The 23573-nt window shown below is 37.2% G+C and overlaps 1 protein-coding gene across 4 annotated transcripts in view; it reads right to left on the bottom strand.

Moving 5' to 3' along the window:
• LOC311433862 (uncharacterized protein) overlaps positions 1–23573 on the bottom strand; it is a 443722-nt gene that overhangs the window by 108430 nt on the left and 311719 nt on the right. The window contains exon 4 of one of the 4 annotated variants that reach the window (XM_084513515.1): positions 21520–21674. The exons of the other annotated variants lie outside the window; for them this stretch is intronic. Coding sequence (XP_084369641.1) covers positions 21627–21674 — 48 coding nt within the window. The 3' untranslated portion in view covers positions 21520–21626. Of the gene's footprint in view, positions 1–21519; positions 21675–23573 lie in introns of those variants that run through there. 4 annotated transcript variants of the gene reach the window in all.

Raw genomic sequence — 23573 nt, 5'->3', positions numbered from 1 at the left:
TTAGGGAAGTTGAGCTATCGGCTGATTTCCCAGGTGCTGCAATGCCGCCCCGGGCACTGGCAGTCTTCAGAGAGCTGCAAAGCAGTGTACATCCCTTGGGTTCTGCACAGCACAGGCTTTGTCCTGACCTCTGGCAGTCACCCTCACGCTGTACCCCAGAAAATATATCTTCATCCCAGGAAAATTAAAAGCGTTTAGGAAGTGATAGATAGCTTAGAGCAGGCATGATGTGATTAACCCTGAAATTTTACCCTGATCAGCTATATCGAAGTGATGCAGTTGCACAGAAAAATACTTTTGTAGCAAACTCATCAGGAATTAACATTTTATATCAGCCTAACATCAAACTATTGATGAGAGTAATACGGTATGCATTCTTTATTTTTTTTTTAACTGTGTGTTTTTAAGGACAATTGTTAACGGTCTATCTTTACAATATTATACACCTAACTCATCTATTATTATTCTGATCTTTTACAGATAATCTTTCTGACATATTGCTCTTTTCACCTAAATGTGATAACATTTTAAAAAGAGGAAACTATTTTCTTAAGCCTTCTCTCTTCTCCTGACCAGGAGGAGACAAGTGGTCCATTTTACCATTTAGTGGTAAAATCCACCCTCACAATTCAAGAGAAAATAAGATATTTCATAAGTTGTCTCTACTTGCATTGCCATGGTTCTGATGGGGGGGGAGTGAAAATGTCCATCATTCATATTTTATAGAAAATCGTTGTAGGCACCTGCCTCCTTTAGCAGATGCTGGGGAAGAAATGTGAATAGAGGGAGAGTGGGATTTAGGACACGTTGCTGCAGCAATGCAAGAGTTTGGGCTCCTAATTAAAGTAATTTGGACTCAAACATCTATGTGCTGAACAAATGCACAGTAAAAAAACAGTCTCTTCAAACAGATTTATGGATGAAATTTGCAGAGCATCTGTGACCTACATCCATTAGCTGGGTAAAGCATTACAATTTTCAAAAGATGAAGGGGTGTTCTCTACCTCTTCTCTTGAAGTTGTCACATTTTATATAAAACAATTAAAGACAAGGGAGTGGGAAGGGAGGGAAAGGTTCAGGCCTCTGCCTCCCTAATGACTCACAAAGCTAAAAAATCATCTGTTCTCTCATACCCAGTGAATATTTAATTCTGTTATGTGAAGTGCAGGAGCTTCAGCACGTAACCTGACATTAGAGCACTCTCCTGAGAAGTGGTCCCCCTCAGACAAATGGCAGAACTAAAACTGACACTTCAAAAGGCAGAATAAGGGCTCTAACCATGGTTCTGATGGGAAGGGATAAAAGGAAGAAAAAAAAAAAAAAAAAAAAAAAGGTGAAAATGTCCATCGTTCAGGTTTTTTAGAAAATCGTTGTAGGCACCCTTTAGCAGGCACTGGGGACAAAATGTGAATAGAGGGAGAATGGGATTTAGGACACATGCTGGTCCTCAGTATTTCAGTCTTGGCGGGAGTAGACAGCTTCAGCTTAAAGAGCTAATTTGGGTGAGCTCTCACTAAGCACACTGGTCCTATTCCAAGACATTTAATCTTCCATATGCCCACTGCAGGCCTCCCAGCTATGGATCCCAGCTTCTGCAGCTCAGTGACTAAAGGCTTTGTTCTGTGACATTCAGCATTCATACATTTAAGTCCTAATACAGATCTCAGCCTTAGAGTTTAAATCACAGTTACTAAAGCCAATTTGGCATTAAGAGGTTAATCCTTCCTGATTTCAGGCTGACTGGCTGGAAAGCAGCTTTGCAGAAAAGGACCTGAGGGTCTTGGTGGACAAGGAGCCGATCATGTGCCAGCAACGTGCCCTTGCAGCAAGGGAGGCCAGCAGCATCGTGGATTTTACAAGAAAAATCATTGCCAGCAGGACAAGGCAGGTCATCTTTCCTCAGTTCACCCCTGGGGTGCTGGGTCAGTTTTGTGCTCCCCACATTAAGAAAAATACAGAGTCATGGAGCAAGTCCGCAAGTCCAGTGAAGGGCCACTAAGAAATGATTAAACAACTAGAGCACATCTCACGCAGGGAGAGGCTGAGAGAGACGGGAAACTGAAGAAGGGAAGGCTCAGGGAGCTCTTACCAACATGTGTAAATACCTTATGGGAGGCTGTAACGAAGATGGAGCCACTGCTTTTTTTCAGTGGTGCCCAGTGACTGAGAAGTGGCAATGGGAAAAACTTGAAAAACGAGATATTATGTCTGTACATAAGAAAACTTTGTTATCATGAGGTTATCCAGACAGATTGTGGAGTCTCCATTCTTGGATATATTCAAAACCCAACTGGACATGGCCCCAAGCCACCTGCTGTTGCTGACACTCCTTAAACAAGGGAGACTGGATTAGATGATGTCTTTCCAACTCAACTATTGCATGTTTCTGAGATCCCTCATAAGGAAGACCTTTGCAAGTTTGGATATTTATCATCATTTTTTCTCTCATGACACAGAGGTATTGCTGAAACCTCACATCTGACCACGCATAATAAATGCATGAAACAGCCAAGGGGAAGAGCAAGGCAATGAACAGGGCATGTGAAGATCATATCCACCTACCACCTGTCTAACCCCATATCACCATATATAACACCAAATAATATTGCCGTACAACTGGTCAAACTATGAACACCATAACCATTACCACTTATATTTGTTGTCAAATAAACAGATATGGGAGTCCATTTGTAACTTGAAATCCTAGCTGAGAGGCTATCATAAAATTGACAGATTTCTCATTCCTAGACTCAGGTTCTGGTGAAAAGAATTTAAATAATTTTATCTATACAAGTAATTTTATTCATAAGCTTTTTACTGTTTTACAGAACTGGGCCCTCAGTCTTTATAGCAGTAGTTATTTATATTAAAGCAAGCTCCAATTTGCCAACAGATAATAAAGCCAGTGTTTTTTCAATTCCACTTTACAAATGGTAAAGAAGGCTGAAAACTGAATTCTGATGTTCTGCAAATAGAAGGGTGCTTTTCTCACAAGTTTAGATTTAATAATACCACTCCTCTCTCCGCCAAAAATAAAAATAAAATAAAATAAAATAAAATAAAATAAAATAAAATAAAATAAAATAAAATAAAATAAAATAAAATAAAATAAAATAAAGCATGCTTTGCTCAAAAAAAGAAAATGTGTATATGTCCAAAGCAACAAAAATATCCTTCCTAATTCAACAAAACTATATTGACTTAGTGATTTGCTAAGAAGTCTGAAACGTCTGTCGTATCACTGAAAAAGACACAACTTTCCATGAAAATGTCCCCAGGTCCACCTGATATATCTTACATGAGGTCTATCACATAAAGAAAATCTTTGCCCATAGTTCAAATTCCTTTTCAATAAAATCAAAAATATTGAGACATAAATGGCAAGGCAGATCTGAATAACCCCGAAGGGAAATGACTATTATGCATTATTATCTGCTATTATGCAGATACTATTTCTCATTTTACTGCAATCTGACATCAATGTTAACCTTTCCCTATGGTTAAATGTTACAGATATTTATTTAAAAGGAAATGATTACAAGGCGTGTTTTCTTCCTGTGAACACTCTAAGCAACTATACTGCTGCTGACAAAAGTACTGTTACCCAGGCACAAATGTTTGTAATTTTAAGAAGGATTTTACATTTTTTAAGAAGGATTTTTCATATCCCTTGCCTAAGCTGAATGTGCCAAGTCTGTGCAGGAGAGAGCAATAACCACAAAATCTAATTATGAATTCATAGGTCAAGATATCTATCTACTGAAACTTCAAGTTTGTCATTCCCTGAGTCAGTTGATAAAGGACAAGTGAAGACATCACTTTCTCAAAAACATTTTTAGGAAGATCTAAGAGACAGGATATGTCTTCTGAAACTTTGAAAGAGATTTTAAAAATAGTAATCCCAAATGCTTCCAGTAGATCGGCCACTAATATGTGATAGAAGCAGACCCAACCATTATGGAAGCTTTGTGCCTGCTTCCAAGAAGCTCATATGATTATCATTAAAAGTACAAAGAAAGAAGGCACAGAGATCTTTTTATGTTCCTAGCCATTAGAGCAGACATGTATTGGAGCTATTGGAGCTCAGGATATCTGAAAGCTTATATGGGAAGATTGCAAACTATTTTCTAGCATATTTTTTTACAAATTGAAAAAGCAGTATCTGATTCACAGAGGAATACAAATTAATTTCTATTCTTGTGTTGGTCTTAAATAATAACAGAAGCACACCGACCACAAATACTCTCATTGTTGATGACCCTCTGAATGTAGCTAGCTAATTAGCAAGCTGTCCTAAGTTGCTTACAAAGAAGAAGCAGTTAAAATCCTCAAGAAAGTAGACTTTTGGTCAAGTGCCCAAGTGGTGTGTTAATAGTATTGTAATAATACCATAGAGAAACTGTCAGATTAATGGATATTAAAACTCCTACAAGAGTTATGAAATGTTCTCATACATAATAATAGACTTGTTCAATAATTGCAACACATAAAATACTGCCTTTGTACCATTCTTTACATTAAATGTGTTATCAGGAGAGCTAACAAGTTGGAGATGACAAAAGGCAGCTTCAGCTCCACAGGCATATCAGAAAATACATATATATTCCTATATATAACAAAAAAAAAAAAAAAAAAAAAAAAAAGTCCCAGTCTATGTGAAAAACAAAACAAACAAACAAAATGAAAAAGAAAAAAAAAAAAAAAAGGAAGAAAAAAAAAAAAAAAACAACAGACAAATGCTTTTGCATGTGTGACTAAAAAATCTAAGCATCCAAAGAAGGGTCAGTTCCCTCAAGCACAAAACTTGTTAGAAATGTCAGCAGAGGTCCACAAGTAAAGTGACAGAGGTCACAGATTCAGCCGCCACTGGAAGCTTATTTTATTTCCCTACCTCCTGAGCCATTTCACAGACCAAAAGCGCATTGTCAGAGTGCCAAAGCCAGCAGTAGCAGCAGCTCCTTTTTTATTGGTCAGGTATAAAGTGATCGTAAAAAGCCAAATGGTCAGGCTTTTAACCCCCGCTCACCTTCCATCCTTAAAATGTCTCCGTGTGCTGCACATTAAGTTTAACTATATGACACTTGGTACAATTTAGGCTATTTTTCTGGGGACTTTTAATCAGCAGAACACCCAAACATAATTCTACTCGACACAATAAGTTTTCTAAGTCCTTTCTTCAGTTCTGTACTTCTCTGTTTATTCAGCATCTCAACTCTAGGCATATTGCTGTTAGCACCTAATAAAGCGACTTCACAGAGACAACTCTCCTCTGGAGGCCTCTTCTGGAGTCAAAGATAGGGGGGAGCACTTCAAAAGATGCTAGCATAAATGAGAAATACCATCCTTCATTGCTTTAGTATCATGACATTTTCATTTTCTCTTCTGTTTTTGTTATTAGCATCAGGTTCACCTTCCCCTGACTCCAAGTTTAACAGGAAACAAAAACATCAAGTTTCTGCATGAGAATAGCTGGGGGTTATTGCAGCAGGAAGAGAGATGGGAATCCAAATATTTCTCCCGGGCATTTTTGTATCAATAAGAAGTCATGAGGAAAACTTCTGATCCCTGCCACTGTCCCAGTAGAATCTCATTGATCCTTGCTGTTGTTCAGCATAAGACCACCACTGGGAGGAATGCATCTGGTGAGAGAGCGATGACTGTTTCAGAGTTAGTCACCCCAAATCCTCTTATAATCACTGCAGTGACTTTTGGATACAATTTCGTCCTGAAAAGGGTGTCTAAAGCAGACTGGATGAATCTTTTTATAAAAGCATTTAAAGAGAGCTGATGGCGACTGAGGTAGGCAGACACTTACATGGAGATGAATGTCAAACTGATGCTGGTTCCTGTAGAGTGAGACAGTCTTGATCTAACCTGATGTGAGGGTTGCAGACAAAGCAGATTGTCAATGCCCTTTGGAAATCTACCTTTATTGATAGGCCCATATATTGTAATCATTGAAAATTAGGAATCCCAGTAGGAACATACCTTTATCCTCTAGCTCCCAAGAGGACATTCAGACGGGGAGAACAAAGAAAGCAATGGCAGAGTTGCTTTAAAACTAGTAATAAAACCCTGCTTTTGATGTTATGTGAGAAGCTGATTCTGTCCCAAAACTGCTTCTTCCTCACTATGATCTCCACAGGTACAAGGGTCATAAGACCCACGTGGCTTTGAGTTCTGCCATGATATATGTGTATTTGAGGATGTTTCCTTCCCCTGTTTACCTGGCTTGTCAGTCTTTCCTCTGGGCACTGATATTTTTGGAAAAGACAGCATTGGCCCAGAAGAGTTATTTCAGTGCCCTCTGGTAAACTGAATACAAATGCCTCACACACATCTAACAGGTTCCCAGTGGGGTCTGCAGTGAAAAGAAAGAGAGAGAGTAAAGAACAAATAGAAACAGCCCCTTCATGCCTCCTGACATCACCCTATAGGCTTTCATAATAAATCAATTGTGAAAACAAAAATCTTTTGGATAGTCCAAGTATACTATATGTTTAAAATAAACATTACTTGGGGATTTCTTTTTTTTTTTTTTTTTTTTTTTTTTTTTCCAGTTCTGTATTCAGAACTAGTCCACACTAAGGAAGTAATGTCTACAGCACTCCAAAAGCCACAGATTTGTCTAATTATCTTCCATTCATATGTGTTTGTCAGAGGCTCACAAATACCTGTACTATTCAAAAACATTATGGGAAGACACCGTTTCAATTATTTGAAGGATCATAGTCACTGTATCATAGTCATTTCAGAGGAGCAGAGCACAAAATAATAGTGTTGGGATGTGAGTGCTGGTAGCGTTTTGTTCACTCTTTCTCTTTACACAGCAGTAAACAAGATAAGATTGAAAATAAAAAATCCTTCCCACCTCAATACACCAATAAACATGTCATATGAATCATTTTTTTTCAATGTGTGCCAATCATGTTCAGGTCTGTAATCACTTTCATTTTGTTTTATTTCTTCAAAGCAGGAAATATCTGCTTGTTTCACATATTAGATGGAGTCTTATGTATTAAGTTCCCAGGAAAAAAAAATCCAAGCCCTGTTAAAGTCAACACAAAAAAGTCCACTAAATTCTGTGAGAGGTCAAGACTTCACATCAAGTGACAAAACTTCAAGGTTGCAAACTTTCCCTGGTCTTGTGAAGATGCAAAGCCACAGTCTCCTGCATCCTTATCAGTTATTTTACAAATTATTTATGCTAAAACAGGCTCACAGTTCACTGTTTAAATATTCTCTGTGCAGGTAAATGCAACATAAACCTGGATTCCAAGTAGAATTTGTGCTCACCGATAGTTACTGCTTTTCACCTTTTTATCAAGCACTAGAAGGTATACATACTCTCTCTCCAAAATCAAAAAAATCAAATAATGGTGTGCATTTCAGAAAGAGACCACCCTGAAAGTCATATGTACTGGTTTGCCTTCTACTACTGCTTGACCTACGCCAACTTGTTCCTCTCCTTCCTCAGACAGTACTCTACATATGTGTAAAAGTGACATCATCCTGGTGATACAAAAAGCACTTTTTTATGTGTTGTGCCAGCAAGACTAGGTGGCTTCATTTTCCCTCCAAGTCACCTCTTTTTCTGTGTATTCCTGTTAGAAAAAGTGACATTCTGAAAATAAAACATGTAGTATTGCTTTGAATTAAACATGCCACCATGTGTTTTAAAAGCTCATCTTAATTGGAAAGTGCTTTTTCCCATGGCATGCAGTAGGTAAATTGTTGTTTTGATTTAATTAAGAAATCATTTAAGCATTTGCCCTTATTTTATATGTTTCTTTCAGCACACAACAATTTCTTTCCTCATGAGAGTTCTTAATGTTCCCAAATGGCCAGGATATAAAATTGAATGTTCAAAGATTTTGCCATCTGGTGTGTACAGATATCACATTTGCAATGCTGAAGTGCAGTTGCCAGCCCCAAATGTGTAGCAAGCAATTGAAAATTTTTACTCTGGTCATGCAGGAGATGAGAAAAATAATCTCAGTGTGCAATGTGACAGATGTGAGTTGTTGGAAGCATGTGAACTTCTAAGCTTATTATGTAGGGAGATGTGGCAGGCACTGTGGACACACAGAATATTCAGAAGGTCTTTTGGATCAACATTATAAACATTATGTGCATGTATGCTCCTGCTTCCCTGACGCAAAACAGCAAGAAAACTCAAAAATTCTGGAGAAAGCCTCACTCCCTAAACAAAATATGTTTCAACTGGTTCACTTTTGTACCAACCAAGAAGGCAAGGGATGAAAGAAACACTTCTGTCAAAGCACATATACACAGCCCAAAGCTGGATATCTGACAAACCTGCTTCTTCAGTTCCCAGGATTCCTCACAGCTCCAAGGTAATCTCTGATTAACCCAGAAGCTCTGAAGACTGTTTGCAAGGATTTTCCTGTTTAATGTTCAATCTGTAATGCTTTATCCTAGGCCATGAACACAGTGCTTATTGAAAGCTATCTAGTCTCTAGTTCACTCCTACCCTGACCTGAGAGGAAATACTGTACATGCAGAACTAAAGCCTTAGTTAGAACATAAAAAGCCTTTTTAAAGGCTATAGATAGTCACAATAGGTGATACTCCCTTTTCCTTGTTTAGGTTACAAGTGTTCCTCCATCTATCAGAGCTCTTCTAATCCTTGTGTAGTCTCTGTGCTCTCCCTTGGTCACATAACCTAACAATCTTTTTTCAGAAAGAGAATTGCCAAAATCCCCATCAGCTTTCTTACTAAAAAGTTTATTCCACACAAACATCTTTTCTTCTACTTGTTCACATGGAACAGCAGCAAAAACTCAGTAGATGATATTTAAGGGATGTTTACACCAGCACTAGGTGTGGTAGACTTCATCATTTGACATTGCAGTCACTGTCTGCCAAATACTACTCCTGTGCCCTAATTGTGTCTGCTACAAAAATTAAACTGAGTTGATAAGCTAAACTGCATATAAACTAAAGCTGAGTAAGTCACAGCAAATAATTTATTCAGCCAATCTTACCACTGGTTTCATGTGAGGCAAGTTTATAATTTTCTTTAATTTTGGACTCGTGTTTAATTGAGGTTTTCCTTTTCTTTTTTCCTCAAAAATCTGCTAGGTAGAAAATTGACATTGTGATTTAAATTGTTCCCACTTTTACATATAAGAAACAGCAGCACCAGACAGACCACTCAGACGGTGCCTTGTCCCTGACAGTGGTCAGCAGCAACCACTCATGAAGTCCAAGAGAGGAGGGAATCCTGGTGGCCCCGAACTGAGAAATTCCCAGTTCAGATATTGCATCCTTAGGGTTGTCTAATGGACCTGTTGCCCACAGATCAGTCTGTTCCTTCTCTCTCTACCCCTATTCAAATTTCTGGCATCCTAAGCTTCCCATAGCAGGCAGGGAGCTCAATAATCTATTTGCCACATGAGCCGTATTATTGACTGCCTCCTAATTCTTGTTTTATGAGAAGCACTGAACACCTCTGCCCTATTTGTTCCCTCTTGTCCTTCTTCAATAACTGTTCGTGGTTTTACAGACCGCTATTGATGTTGCAGTCTGTCAGTAATGTCTTTTCCAGGCATCTGTTCAGTTACTCAGACTGTCCTTTTGCCATTCTTTACCTCTGACTACTTGCTGTCCTTCCCTGTACCTTTTTTTTCTTTTTTTTTTTCTTTTTTTTTTTTTCTTTTTTTTTTCTTTTTCTTTTTTTTTTCTTTTTTTTTTTTAATTCAGAGGGGATTAGCAGTGCTGTGCACAGTATCCATGGCACAGGTGGAATACTGCTGGAGACAGCCTTTTTGCGTGGGTTTGTATTTTCAGTCCAACTTTACCCATCCTCAGGAACTCCTGAATCTCTTTCCTGAGAGGCACAAGCTCATTTAGAGTACATCACTGAGCGCACAAACTGAGCCTCGCTTTATCCCATATCCACTAATATGGATCTCTTGAAATCCTTAGCATTACATCTGCAAACTGTACACCATAGTGAAAATTAATTCTACCAAATTCCTCATAGACATTTACTAAACTGAAGACACTATTTACATCTGGCAGAGATAGAAAAATTATAGGCCCTTGACACTTAAGAACTGAAAGCAAGAACAGTTATAAAAAACAAACTATGACAAATGGAGTCACATTAGGGAGTAACTTTAAACTGCTACAGGCAGCTTCTGACTGGTGGCAAGCCTCCACCAGTTTCACTGGTACAGGTCTCCTGTGAGAGAGGTATCTCAGACAGCCATAATCCTGCACTAGTGCAAAGCTCTGGGCTAATATCGTTCTCAGACATACATCCATGTCAGCCATCACACTTTTAACTCTTACACCAAGCATGCACAACAGCCAGGCAGTGGAGAAGACAGATCTGTTCTGCCCTATTGTGTAGTTGCCCAAGGAAGTCACTTGGTCCCCAAAATGAGGTCCTTTCAGATTCTACCATTTTAATTCTGTTTTGGGATACTTGATGTCAAAAAGGGTCCTGTGAGCTTTCAGCGGTGATGTAAATGTGCCTTCGCTGGCAGTTAGACATTGTTGAGCACCGTGGTTCACACATCTGCTTCCAGAAGCAACTCAGCCATGGCGAATTCATCTTCTTACTTAGCACATAAGGAGAGTTTCTGCCCTGCTGAATGCACACAGGCTCTGAGCTCAAACAACTTCAAGCTGCCAACAAAGCTCATAGTCTCCTATCTTTCTAAAACTCTTCCTGGCTAGATTAGATCATCTGTTATTGTTATTGGGAATAAATAAATAAATAAATAAATAACCTAAATAACTTTAAAAAAAATAACCTAAATTAAGCTAAATTATTAAACATATTTATTCAAAAATCCCTTTTTCTGTTCTACTGTCCTGTCCTAATTTTCTCTGGTGGCCCAATTTTGCAGCACTATTCCTTTGGCTGAAGAGCTTTTTATTGTAGCTATATAGACACTGTACTTTGAAAGGCTAGCACATTCTCCTCCTTCACTGTATGTTTGCTATCATGGACTTATGCATTTTTAATACAATAAGAATGGCAAACATGGCACTGCAGGAAAACTGGCACACTCTCATGTAAAAATGAGCAGGGAAAGGATTGTACTTTACAGAAGAGTATTTAAGCTAGTAAAGGGCACTTGCAGAGGCAAGCTGCCAGCCAAGTGTGTGAGGACTGTGTGCTTTCAACCCAGCATATTATAGAAATAAATCCCACTCCTCCACACCTCCAATCTTCTCAGAAGATGTTGCGACTGTTCAGGGGTTGTCACTGTCATCTGTCTCTGTCTTTTAGCCACTCCTAGAAAGACTGATCTACCTACAAGTGATGGGCAAAATGTGTTTGTTTTTTCTCCAGCCTATAGATAACCTTCCATCCTCATCTTTTCCACCAGAGGTTAAATGCTCCTTTTTCTGCTACTGCTATTTATCCCAGAGCCTTTCCACTAGCATTTTCCCATTCAGAAAACCTACCAAGGATATGAGTGTACATAAGTACCTCAGCAAATTAAGGTTATTGCACTCTGTTCTAACAAGAAACAAAAAACAAAAAACAAAAAACAAAACAAAAAAAAAAAAAAAAAACAAAAAAAAAAAAAAAGCATTGGAAGAAATAAGAAATTTAGGAAATTTTATGAAATTCACAGACTTCAAGATTGCAGGGGTGGATCACCGAAAAAGGGGGGGGAAAAAAAAAAAAAAAAAAGATTTCTGATTTCTTGGCCAGCACAACTAGTTCCCTCTGGATAGCCTGAAGATTTTTCATACACTTGATAAATACCTGTCTGTCAGTCTTTGTGTTGAAATTAGGGTTAGTTGTACTCTGGTGTCTCTCTTCTACAGAAAATAAATAGATTGCATGCAAACTTTGGTGCCAACTAAGTAACAGGTGGTTAATCTACATATTTTAAATATGAAATATACATATAATTGTTCTATAACAAGAACCAGCCCATTCCCTGTATCCTTCCTCTTTCCTTGTTTCATCCATCCGCAACACATTGCTACACAGTTTTTTGGGTTTGCGTATCTTCAGTGGCCTGAGAAGATCTCCTGAGAGTAAATTTCTTTTTTTAATTGTGTGTCTGCACTGATCTGAGGATTTTTGCAGGAGCTGGAATGACAAAGAAACTTGATTTTTGTATGTGGTATTCTTTACAAACTTTTTTTTCCTTGTTTTTACAGCATCCTTTAAGCCATGATATCATAATGCAATATCATATAATGTGTGGAGTCAAATTTTCATATTATGATAAGCCTACACACTGCCTGTTATGATGTGATTTTGTCTCGCAACAGCTGGATGATGACAAAAATGATAATGCTGCTAATGTTATAGAGGACAGAGATGATGATGATAATTTCCAGAGGCCTTTTACAGGTAATGTATAACTATAAAAGGACATTGCAAACTTTATACCTTCAACATCTTTGTCCACAGCATAAAGCAAGTGACATGAATATAACTTTTTTTTTAATTCTGCAAATAGCCTTTCTAGCAACATATAGATAGAAAGTTGATTTCATTAACGCTTGATGAGTCCAGTTGGATAATCTGGGGCTAACCAAGAAGGGAAATTTCTTCTATCAGTGCACAGTTTAACTGACTGACTACTTGGAAATTCAACATTTGCAAAAATACAAAATAGGTATCTTAGGGAAATTCACTGAGTTTTGCAGTTCTCTCAATTTTTGCTTTCTCCCTTTGTCTGGACTTCCAGTACAGCAGAGATCTCTCTCTCTCAATTCTCTGTAACTCTTTTCCACTCTCTTTCACTAGTTATGTAACTTGAGGGAGGGGGGTAATGAATAAAAAAAGGTGGTGATCATAACAACGATCGGTTTCCTTCCTAATTGTTTCTGTATCACAGCATGTTTTTTGAGGATGGCATATTCACTCTCCCAAAGGGTTCACCTATCCAATATTGTGACCAAAAATTTACATGAAATTTGTTAAAACAAATTAGATAGTTGGGTGAAATTTTGTTGATAAATTCTAACACATACTAATAAAATTAAACATTTTATTCCAATTAGAAGATAAACTTCAAAAACAATATTATTTATTCTATTTTGCTGGGGTTCTTCCAGATTTCTAATTAGAAAATTATTTATTGCCACCCTCAAAACTATAACCACAATTGTTCTTAAAACAAGTATGGATAAGTACGTTTGCAAGAAGGTGGTACAGGGAAAGAGAAGAGTTGCATAAAACTAGGACAGGTTATTCACATTTGAAGAGAGTAAACTATGCAGTGAAAAACAGAATGTGAAACAAGAGAACTTAGCAGGAAGATCTACTGCTGTAGACAGAGTGGACATGGAGTTCATCCATCATTGCTTCCCTGTAGAAGGTGATTCAGATTGAAGCATCAAGTCCCCTATAGTCATGCCTAGGAGTCAAACCGCTATAAAAATTAAGAGGATAGATGATTGGCATCTAAACCCATTACATTAAAAAAATATCTTTTGACATGAAAATAAGAAAATAACAGTGTTTCTTCAGTGAACTGAGATAAAGATGGATTTACTTTATATTGCTGGCTATTCTTAATAAGCTGCATCAAAAGCTACAAAACAAGATGGTTTGACTGAAATTTCTGTTACTAGATGTAGTTCTGCAATGAGCAGACTGTGTAGTAGTTTAAGAGGTGGTATGGATCTGAAAGGCCACCATTATCTTTGGGCATAAAATACAGACAAATGATCATTTACTCATGCATACAACTGTTACAGGCTCACATACTACTCCTGTGAATATATACTTCATTCAGGAATATGATGTAACCATATTGTTTGGCAAGCCACAGAGTCAGAGAAAGTGTGATGTGCTAAAATTCAACTTCTTAATAGAAGTTATAGAATCACAGAACCATCTAGGTTGGATAAGACCTTCAAGACCATCAAGTCCAATAAGTCCAGTCATCAGCCTGACCAAATCCCATCACTAAACCACATCCCTTAGTGCCACGTCCATGTCTCTTAAATGCCTCCAGGGATGGCAACTCCACCACTTCCCTTGGCAGTCTGTTCTGATGCTTGACCACCCTCTCTGGGAAAACATTCTTTCTAATGTGCAACCTAAACCTCCCCTAGCACAACTTGAGGCCATTGCTTTGCATACTATCACTTGTCATATGAAAAAAAGAGGCCAACAACCTCCTTGCTGCAGGCTCCTTTCAGGCAGTTGTAGAGCATGACAAGGCCTCCCCTCAGCCTCCTCCTCTCCAAACTGAACATCTCCGGCTCCCTCAGTTAACCCTCACAAGCCCTGTTTGACAGTCTCTTCACCAGCATGGTCACTCTTCTCTGCATACACCTGAGCAACTCAACATCCTTCTTGGAATGAGGATCCCAACACTGAACGCAATATTTAAGGTGCAGTTGGAAAAGATTTTCAAGATCATCAAGTGCAACTACCGACCATCAGCCTGACTTACCAAGCCCCTGGTATGAATCCTTGAAAATGTTTAAACTGTTTGACAGTTAGTTAAATAAAGTGAATGCTTAATATATTGAACAACAAATGCTTGCTATGTAATAGTTCACATTAATTTCCTATTACCCTGATATTTCAAAGTATGACTTTCTGTCAAAGCTAAATACTTGAGATATTTTCAAAACAGTTTTCTGCTTCTATAGGAATATATTATCCCATCATAAATAAATACTTTAATCATGAATAGAGCTAAGAACTTGCTATTCATATTGACAGGGCCAAAGTATGTATCACCCTAAATTACTGTATTATTTATTTTAGGAGAAGAGAAATCAATACATCTTATCTGGTGTGAGATGGAAAGATTCCAGGGAAACATGTAAGCAGAGAAAAATATGCTGGATACAACTTCAGAGGATAAGAGAAGAACAGAAGGTACTCTAAAGAGATGTTAAATAAATTAGATAGAAACACAAGAAAAACTCTTTGAGAAAACAAATTTCAAAGTTCAAAGAGCCCATTACTAAAGATGCTGCAAACGTCATAAAATATTGATAAAGATTTTATTTTTTAAACCAGGGAACTGTTATTGTTAGCTAACCACTAGTTAACCTAATGCATAAGCTAATATGATTACTGATTAATAATATTCTTACTGAAGAAAATAATGCAAATAATAGATGTGATGAAAAATATTGTCCTTACTGATGACAACTCAAGCCTTTTATTTCTTTGAAAGGACTACTGAGAGCTAATTAAAGGTCCTTCCAATTTTTTTTAATTATTATTTTTTGCATTTCCATTTTAAGTGGCATTTGGAGTATAATACCAAGTCTGCCATCAACAGAATTCATTGATGGTTTAGAGAATTCCCCCGAAATAAAACTCAGAGTTAATGGACATCAGGCATTACCATCTTATATGACTTAGACAGGCATAAAGCCATTGAGTGGGTTAGTAATTTCTCTCTTGCTACCTCTTTGGTCTCGAGATTAGCATTGGACATTTCCTCTTCATCCCCAAAATTAGAAGATTCCACTAAGCTTTCATCTGAAAGTCCCTGTTTAATCTTTGTTTCCCAGAGCCTCCCTGAAACAAAGTCTTGAATTAAAAGAATCTGATTACAAATTGCTCCAAATAACACTAGAATCCTTTGCAGAATGTGAAGATATATGAGGGATTTTATTTCATTTACTGGAAAGAAAGAAATGCCTTTACCACTTCAAAAAGGACTACTGCAGTTCAGTTACATGTTAAGGTATAAGAATATTTCCCTTTTTAGATACCTACATTCTTAAGTGCAAGGTTTTGGGTTTTGCTCTGTAAAAGCATCTGCACCTAATATACTAATAGATCTTTCCCCTTCCCAGCCTCTCTAAACCCATTTCTTAACAGCTGCCAGGAGAGGCACCTCATAACCCACCTTTTCCCTCCTGACAAACCTGAACACAAGATTCAGCATAAATGCTACTGGGACAAAAATAACATTTCCTCACATCTCTGCCTTGCTAGGCAGAAGTTGGGAGGCTGGCCCCAGATGAACACACACTTCTGCTAAGACAACTTAAGCAATAAACTAGAAACTATCCCACTATGCAATAATCTCTGAAGAATAATACAGTACTAATGTTGCCAGCAACAATCAAACTATATGTATCATTACATGTCTCCTTAGGTTTAGATTTCAGAGAAAAAACTTCTCAGAAGCAGAAATCTCTTAGATGGGTTACATGATGAGCAATTATACCACTATCACATTAACATCATTTTAACCAACTTCTCAATACACTTTGTGAACTATATGCAGTTTTCTTTCTGATTTCAGTGACTCTAGCAAGCTTCTCTAGGCCAGGTAGATTATTTCATTTTCTGGATGTTGTCCATTTAACTTCATCAATCTTCCATCCAGGGCAAAAGTATGGATTTATGATTCTCACCTCCAAAAGTAAAATTATTTTTTGACTTTCTCTAGATGTTATGGATTAGATTATGTTACACCCTTTAAGGTTCCGTACAAAAACAAGCAAACAAAGCCACAAGGGAAAATATTGTCACATGAAACATAACTTTTGGTTTTAGGATTAAATAACTGTTATGTAGTTGCTATGATACCATCATTAAGAACTGTTGCATGCAGGGGAGGAGATGCTCGAAGAACATTTATAATAATCAAAAGAACAGACCAGGCTCTTTGGATCCTCAGTACCTACATGTATAAATGGAGATAATTTCATTCAGTTCTAGGTCAGGATCTCTTTTGAAACTTTAGGTTACTTGTGAAAAAGAGAAATTGCACTTGCTAAGTGCAAGTCTAAGTCCAACAAGTCTAAAACATGGTTTACTAAAAAAAAGTTGTGAACTGGAAGACCTTGAATCAAAAAAGGTGCTTTCTAGGCTGAATGAGAGTTTCTCTTTGAATACTGCTGAATTCTAAGCTAAAGTCTGCAAAACTTACACTGTCTCCTAAACCCACCTTTTTTGTTTTTTATTCTCAACTATTTTCTTTATTTCTTCTTATTGTCCCATTGCTTTCTTTGTGCTTCTCTTTCCTGTAATACTTTTTCACTAATTTTCACATTTGATATTGATAACTAACTGCAGTGGGACATCCTGTGCTATCCAAACTCTTTATACCATGAAGCCTCACATATCTCAAAGCATTTTGCAAATACATGTGTTTTGATATAAAATCTGGGGTCCACAGAAATAGGCAAGCATTGTCAGAGACCTCACAATGAGCCATAGATGAGTTAGGCATAAAACCTTTGTCCTTTCATCCTCATCTTTCTGTTGAAGTGGCCAGTCTCTGTTGCTTCATTTCTTGCACAAAGTCCTAAGGCCTGATCCAAAGAAGTTTCTGGCATTCCTTTTTTAACTATAGTGGCTGTAGAAAAAGGAAATAGCCCCTGAGGCTTACATTATAGCCTTGTATAATGGGTATTCAACTGTCCAGTCCCCATTGATACCAACACAACTGCTGTGGCTGAAAATCTACATTTGACTTCACAATTTCATTGCGTTTCATTTTTCACCATTTACTCAGCTGCTAGACAGGCCGCTACTGACAGCAGACTGAGCAGTGGTAGCAAAAGAAGAAACGCTGCCAAATTCACTCCCGTCTTAATGAGTTTTGATTGATGATATGGAACTGACAGTGTACAATGTCATCCTACTGAAAAGCAGTTTCTTTCCAGCCTCTAGATTTAGCACCATATTGCTCCACAGCATCAGACTGATCAGATCATGTTAATGGTGAGCCAAAACCTAATCCTATTGAAATCAAAGGCAGCTTTGGTATTAAGCTTAATGGACCATCAGGGTGGGTTAATGGAAAAGGTGAACATAGCAGAGACATAGAAAAGTAGAGAAAGAAGTGTCTGACAAAAAGCTCTTCTGCATGTGCCAGTGATTGAATGCTGCAGAGCTAAATGATAGACTACATTATACAGGGATTTGAACAGCCTGCAGAAAACAGCTTTAATTCCTAGCCTCTGAACATGGAAAAAGGGCTACAGAGAGACATAGGAAAGAATATTTAAAATAATGCTTGAGGAAACAATGGATTTTTCTGTTTATTGGGAAATTATGGGGAGAAAAAAGTGCTGTGAACCAAAAATGGAGATTTTCTAAACTACAAAAAAAAAAAAAATCGGGCAAGTAAATGCATATTTTTAATGTGATAAAGATTTAATCTTCCATTTCAACATTTTTTTTTCTGATTTCGATCATTTAAAATGTTTCTGAATGTTTTAAAATCTGACTTTCCATATGAGAACTAACTTTCCATATGAGAACTAACTTTCCATATGAGAACTCGCTTTTAATAAAAAAATTAAAAACATTCATTGCAAATTGATTAAATGAAATGCTTCCCCTATTTTAAAGAGATTATCTTTCTGGGCAAAAATAGTATTTCTTGATATTTCACCTGACATATTTGGAAAAGTAGAGCACTTGTTGGCAACAAGTCCTTTTATTAGGCTTCATACTGTTTGGGAAATGGTTTCAGATTCTTACTCTGATGTGAAGGATTTGTTAAAAACAAAAGAATTTCAAAAGTATCCCCATGTAAAAAAAGGTATCTTTCTTTTGGAGGAAAAAAAAAAAAAAAAAGGAGCAAATCTCTCACCATTTGGTACTTAATTACACTTTTTTGTTAATTCCTGGTACTTTAAATACTCATTTAAAAAAAAAAAAAAAAAAAAGGTAGTTATTAAACAAACTGACCCTTTATTTACAAATCTGTAACATGTCCTGTGGTTTACATAGAATATTACATATTCTTATGTAATAGCTATTCCTACATAAAGCATACCGCACGAGCTCTGAAGAAGACAGACAACCTACAGTGAAAATAACAAAGCATCTACCACAGACATGCAGTTCCTAGCAATCTGGCAGAGTCCAGGAGTCTCATTAGCAGTATCAGATAGAGGAAAACACCTTCAAGATTGTCTTCCTTTCACATGTTAATCTAATTTCCACCTGCTAGTAAGAGATGATGAGAATTCACTGACCTGGAAAAGCGAGTCGTTGCAAGGGGAACAGATAAAAATCACAGTCTCTGTTTCATCTCAACTATATTTCTTCTTATGAATTTCATTGCTCAATTTAAACCACATTTATCCAGACTAATATAACAAATATTCTTGAATTTCCATATGATGTAAAATACTCTGAGTTAACATTCCATATAATCTCTTTCTCACTCTATTGCAGTTTCTGAATGATTTCATGCTATGAGGAATGTCTTAGACACTTAATTCTGAGCAAATGCATCTACATAGGTTGAGATAGGAATCTTTTTGTATGTATTTATTCTGCATCAAATACAATACTGTTGTACTATGTAAATGCCTGACAGGTTGCAGCCTTATATCTTGCCTACAATGGGCCCATTTTAAATATCTCTTACACTGATTTAACTGCACTAGAATCAATAGAATTCCTCTTGATTTTCATTAGTGTACTGTAAGAGACAGGGATCAGGCTCAGTATCTTGAATACAGAAACTTTTGTTGTTTAAAAGGACTGCAAACAGAGTCCAGTGAAAAGAATGTAATTAGTGTCATTCCAGGCTGACATTCCCTTTTGTTGTGTTCTCCATTTTTTTTGTTTCAAACCAGCCTATAGCTGAGGGCTACAGGTCAGATTTTTCTGTAGTACTAAACAGCCAAAGAGAGGAAAGCAGGCAAAATTAATTATGTAAAAAATCCTTGCAATTCTACTGAAATTAACCAGACCGCATGGAGGTTAGAATTTACTTTTAGAAGGCTGGAAAAATACAGTGAGTGACATTACGTTTTCAAATTCAGGAAGACATTAAACAAAGAATTCTGGTATGTTGTACAGAGGCAGTCCAAATGTTGTAGATTCCACCCAATCTTTGACTAAGTTTTATGTCTCCTACTAAATTCAAGTATGACTAGTATCCATGAAGAATGATCAGAATCATGACCTTAGAGCTCAGATTGGAGATAGTTTAAAATGAAGATTAAAGACATCAGCTTATTAAGAAAGGCTGAACCTTGCCTATGGCAGAAGGAGTGAATGAGTCAACTGCATCTAACAATGATACTTGTTGAAAGGACAAATGCATCTCTAAGCCCTTGAAATCTATAAGGGCAGAATGCTTTAATTAGGCTGCAGGGAAAATAAAATAAAATAAAAATTATATATATATATATATATATATATATATATATATATCCAGGACATATCTTCCAGTTCCTAAAACTTCTTCCTCATAGTTGTATGACATCCCTTTGTGCCTTGCATTGACTGGAATTTTGAAGTCATTGCATTTCAGTGTATTTGCTTGTCTGTGCTCAGTACATGATGACTAGAACTTTTTGCTTCTGAAAAACTGGTAGGGTTTATCACCAAAGCAGAGATTTTTTGAAAATATCTCCAGGACACCTGGCCAGCTGCCACCTCCCTCCAAAGAGTCTTTGTGTTATACCCGGGTGAAATCCCAGCACAGCACTATCCCTATACTGCTCCATTTGGTTTTGTATCCTCAGACTCCCCAGCTTCCTCTACACAACACCCAAAGACATGCAGCATAATTTCAGGTTCCTGCTACAAAAACACTGTTCTGAGTGGATGCTACATAATCCCCACATTATTTCAAGCACTTTAAACTGAAAGGAAACAAAGAAAATAACAATTTTGCCTTGCAATCACATGAGGCCCAGAGAAGACACAAAGTCAAGTGCCTTGGAGTTTGGACATAACTTGTGTCACTTGGCCTGACAGACAAAAAAATGGTCACTGGTATAATGTTACTTAGCAGCACAGATGGAGCCACTGAGGCCAGGTTTTTATTCCAATTAATGGTAATCAGGGACAGAAACTGAAAGAGAAGCACTTATGAGACCCTCCAAAAAAATCACAAAAGATCTGCCTTTGCTGTTGTAGCATGACAAAACTGAGACAGGGAGGAAAGAAGGTATGTGATGTGATAACATCTTACATAGCAGTTCATCCCTCATTTCACAGAGAATAAAATCCTATTTAAATAAATGTGCAATGCATCTCCTTTGGAATGCAAAGTGTGTGCATCAGAGAGGTACAAAGCAGTTGTTCAAGGAATGTCAGGATTTGTTCTGTTTGGCAGAGTGGGTCCAAAGAGGTCTGAGCTTTTCTTGCCTGGGATTCTTTTTAATCTGCTTTACAATTGTTTTCCAAAACACTATCCAAAATGCCACCACAGAAGAGAAAGATGGGGATTTTGAAAAATACAGGAGAGAATTCTGGGAGTTGACTCTTTCCCAAGAGTCAGCTGCATCTGACACTTTGACTGAATTAAAACTAATGAATCTTCAGGAAGAAAGGTAGAATGAAAAATTGGCAGTTATACAATGACCAGCAGAAAACCAGAGAAGATGAAGCTTACCATTATGAGTTTTCTGTCTCTGTGGTGCAATGAGATGCTGCGAGAAGCTGTGGACCAGTTTCTGCACATTGCAAGTCATTGCAAGCACACAGCAGTACCCGTGTAGATGGAAGCTGCTTCTTACTGTGCGCTGCAAAGATGGAAAAGCCCTTACTGACCTCTTCCAGGAACCTGGGGTCAGAATAAACTTTGGAGGCAAGCCAGCTCTTCTGACCAAGCAGTTTACCAGTGTCTCAAGGACTGCCATCTCATTTGAGCATACAAAGGATTATTTGGAGTTGCAAAACTATTTCACCTCAGAGAGAGGGCCAGAAGTCATTCTATCTTCACTATGCTGTAGGTTCTGCAAATGTCATCTCGGTCCTGAAAAAAAAAAAATCAACTTGAAGCTCATTAAGGGCTCACTTTTGTAATGATTTTGACACTATCAACACTTATTCACCCAAAGGAAGGTGAGAATCTTCTCAAAGTACAGACTGCACGAACATAATAGGATAAAGGTAGTAGTGTTTCTTTTGAAATCTGTTTTAAAAACTCTTTATGTGTACTATAGAAAAACTTTAATTTGAAGCTTATCCTTAACAAAATCAATACTTGGAAGGCTTGGCAAATTGTCCTGTGTTTAGACAAGGAAGACATTTTTCCCACTGCTCATTACAAAGTAGGAAAGGACTTAATAAATTCTGTGAGTTTTAAAAGGACTGTAAGAACTACAATTTGAAGATAGACCATTAGACTATTAGTGCTTCTGAAGCAAGTGCAGATGCTGTACTGAGTCTTTCAGTAAACAATAATTCTTACTGAGGAACTGAGGAATGCCATATCCAGATTGTTGATCATTGAAAATGCCTGCTATTTCCTGAAAAGTCAACATTTTTCAAACAAAGTGGTTGAATCAGGTAAAGGTAATCTCCTTCAGTTAAGGCAAAAACATGAGGTCAAATCATTAAAGCTGATGTGTACCACTGAGAAATCTATTTCCACTTTTTCTGTTTTGCCATGATAACTTTTTAGAGAGATAAGAATTACATTTATGGATTTAACAACAGTTAGTCATTATTGTTATTACTATTATTTTAACTGACCCTTCAATTAATGTATTATTTAATAAATACAAAATTAGACTATTCCAATTTAAAATCTCTACCATAAAGCAGATTATGGAAGAAATATAAGTATCATTCAGACAACAAAAGTGACTCCCCATCATCCCTATCTTCATCATCTTAGAGGAACATAGAAGCTGACACCAGGCAGTTCCCATCCAGCATATGAATGTAACCAGCATGAAGGAACAACAGTTGTAACTACCTTTTTTTCCCTGCTACTGAGCTAGCCAATATATTTTTGACAATGCATGAAGCTTCTGTAGCAGTAGGATATATTATTTTACCTAATGGTGAATCTTGGAAGAAAATAGTATTCAATTTGCTGATACAATCAGGTGATCTATTTCACAGACTACAGCTGATAAAATCAAGTTATCTATTTCAGTGACTACCTTTACTGCGCTTTTTCTGCTATTGCAACAGTCACCTTGTCTTTTCCTGCATTTGAGCATTTATTATTGACTGAAAAGTTTCAGGAGTTTTGTTCTTAGAAGCTGAGCTAGAAGTATTTTTACGTTCTGTCTTCCACCTGACAGCCCAACATAAGCAGCTGGGAATCTTCTGCATAAATTACTGTAAGCCCTATGGCAACTGTTGCTATCTTTACTGGTCCATATAAAATCATTTCTCCACTCATGACAGAAAGCGCAAAGCTTTTTCTTCTCTTTAGGGCATGTACCTAACTTGTTGATGGAATGTTACCATCACAGTCACTGTCATGCTCATCGTCCCTGCAGGGATGTAATTTGAGACACTAAAAATACATTAATAGTTAGATCCAACTTGAGGCCATGATAACTGTGTTTCACAGCCCCTGCTACTGGCCAGTGAATTCTAGATATCACACATAGTGCAAACAGTATGTAGCCAAAAACAGATTTATGGGGTATTATCATCCTTAAATACACAGATCATTGACTACATACAGCAATGCTGGCTGCATTTCTTTTGGATACAGAAAAGCTTCACTGAAAATACACTTCAGACACGGTTTGTGTTTCATAAGTGGTAGTTAAAAGTCACTCTATATGCAGTTTGAAAATAAATGTATGGTCCTGTGGTTCTGAAGGTGCTGCACAAGTGTAACTTGCTTATTTGTATACATAGCTTTCAAACTATGTATACAAAAAGATAGAAAGGCGGTGAAAACTGA

This window comes from Aythya ferina, assembly GCF_964211825.1.
Source record: "Aythya ferina genome assembly, chromosome: 3".
Classification (NCBI taxonomy): domain Eukaryota; kingdom Metazoa; phylum Chordata; class Aves; order Anseriformes; family Anatidae; genus Aythya; species Aythya ferina.
Note: the sequence above shows the minus strand (reverse complement) of the source record. Positions and strands in the feature narration are given on the sequence as shown.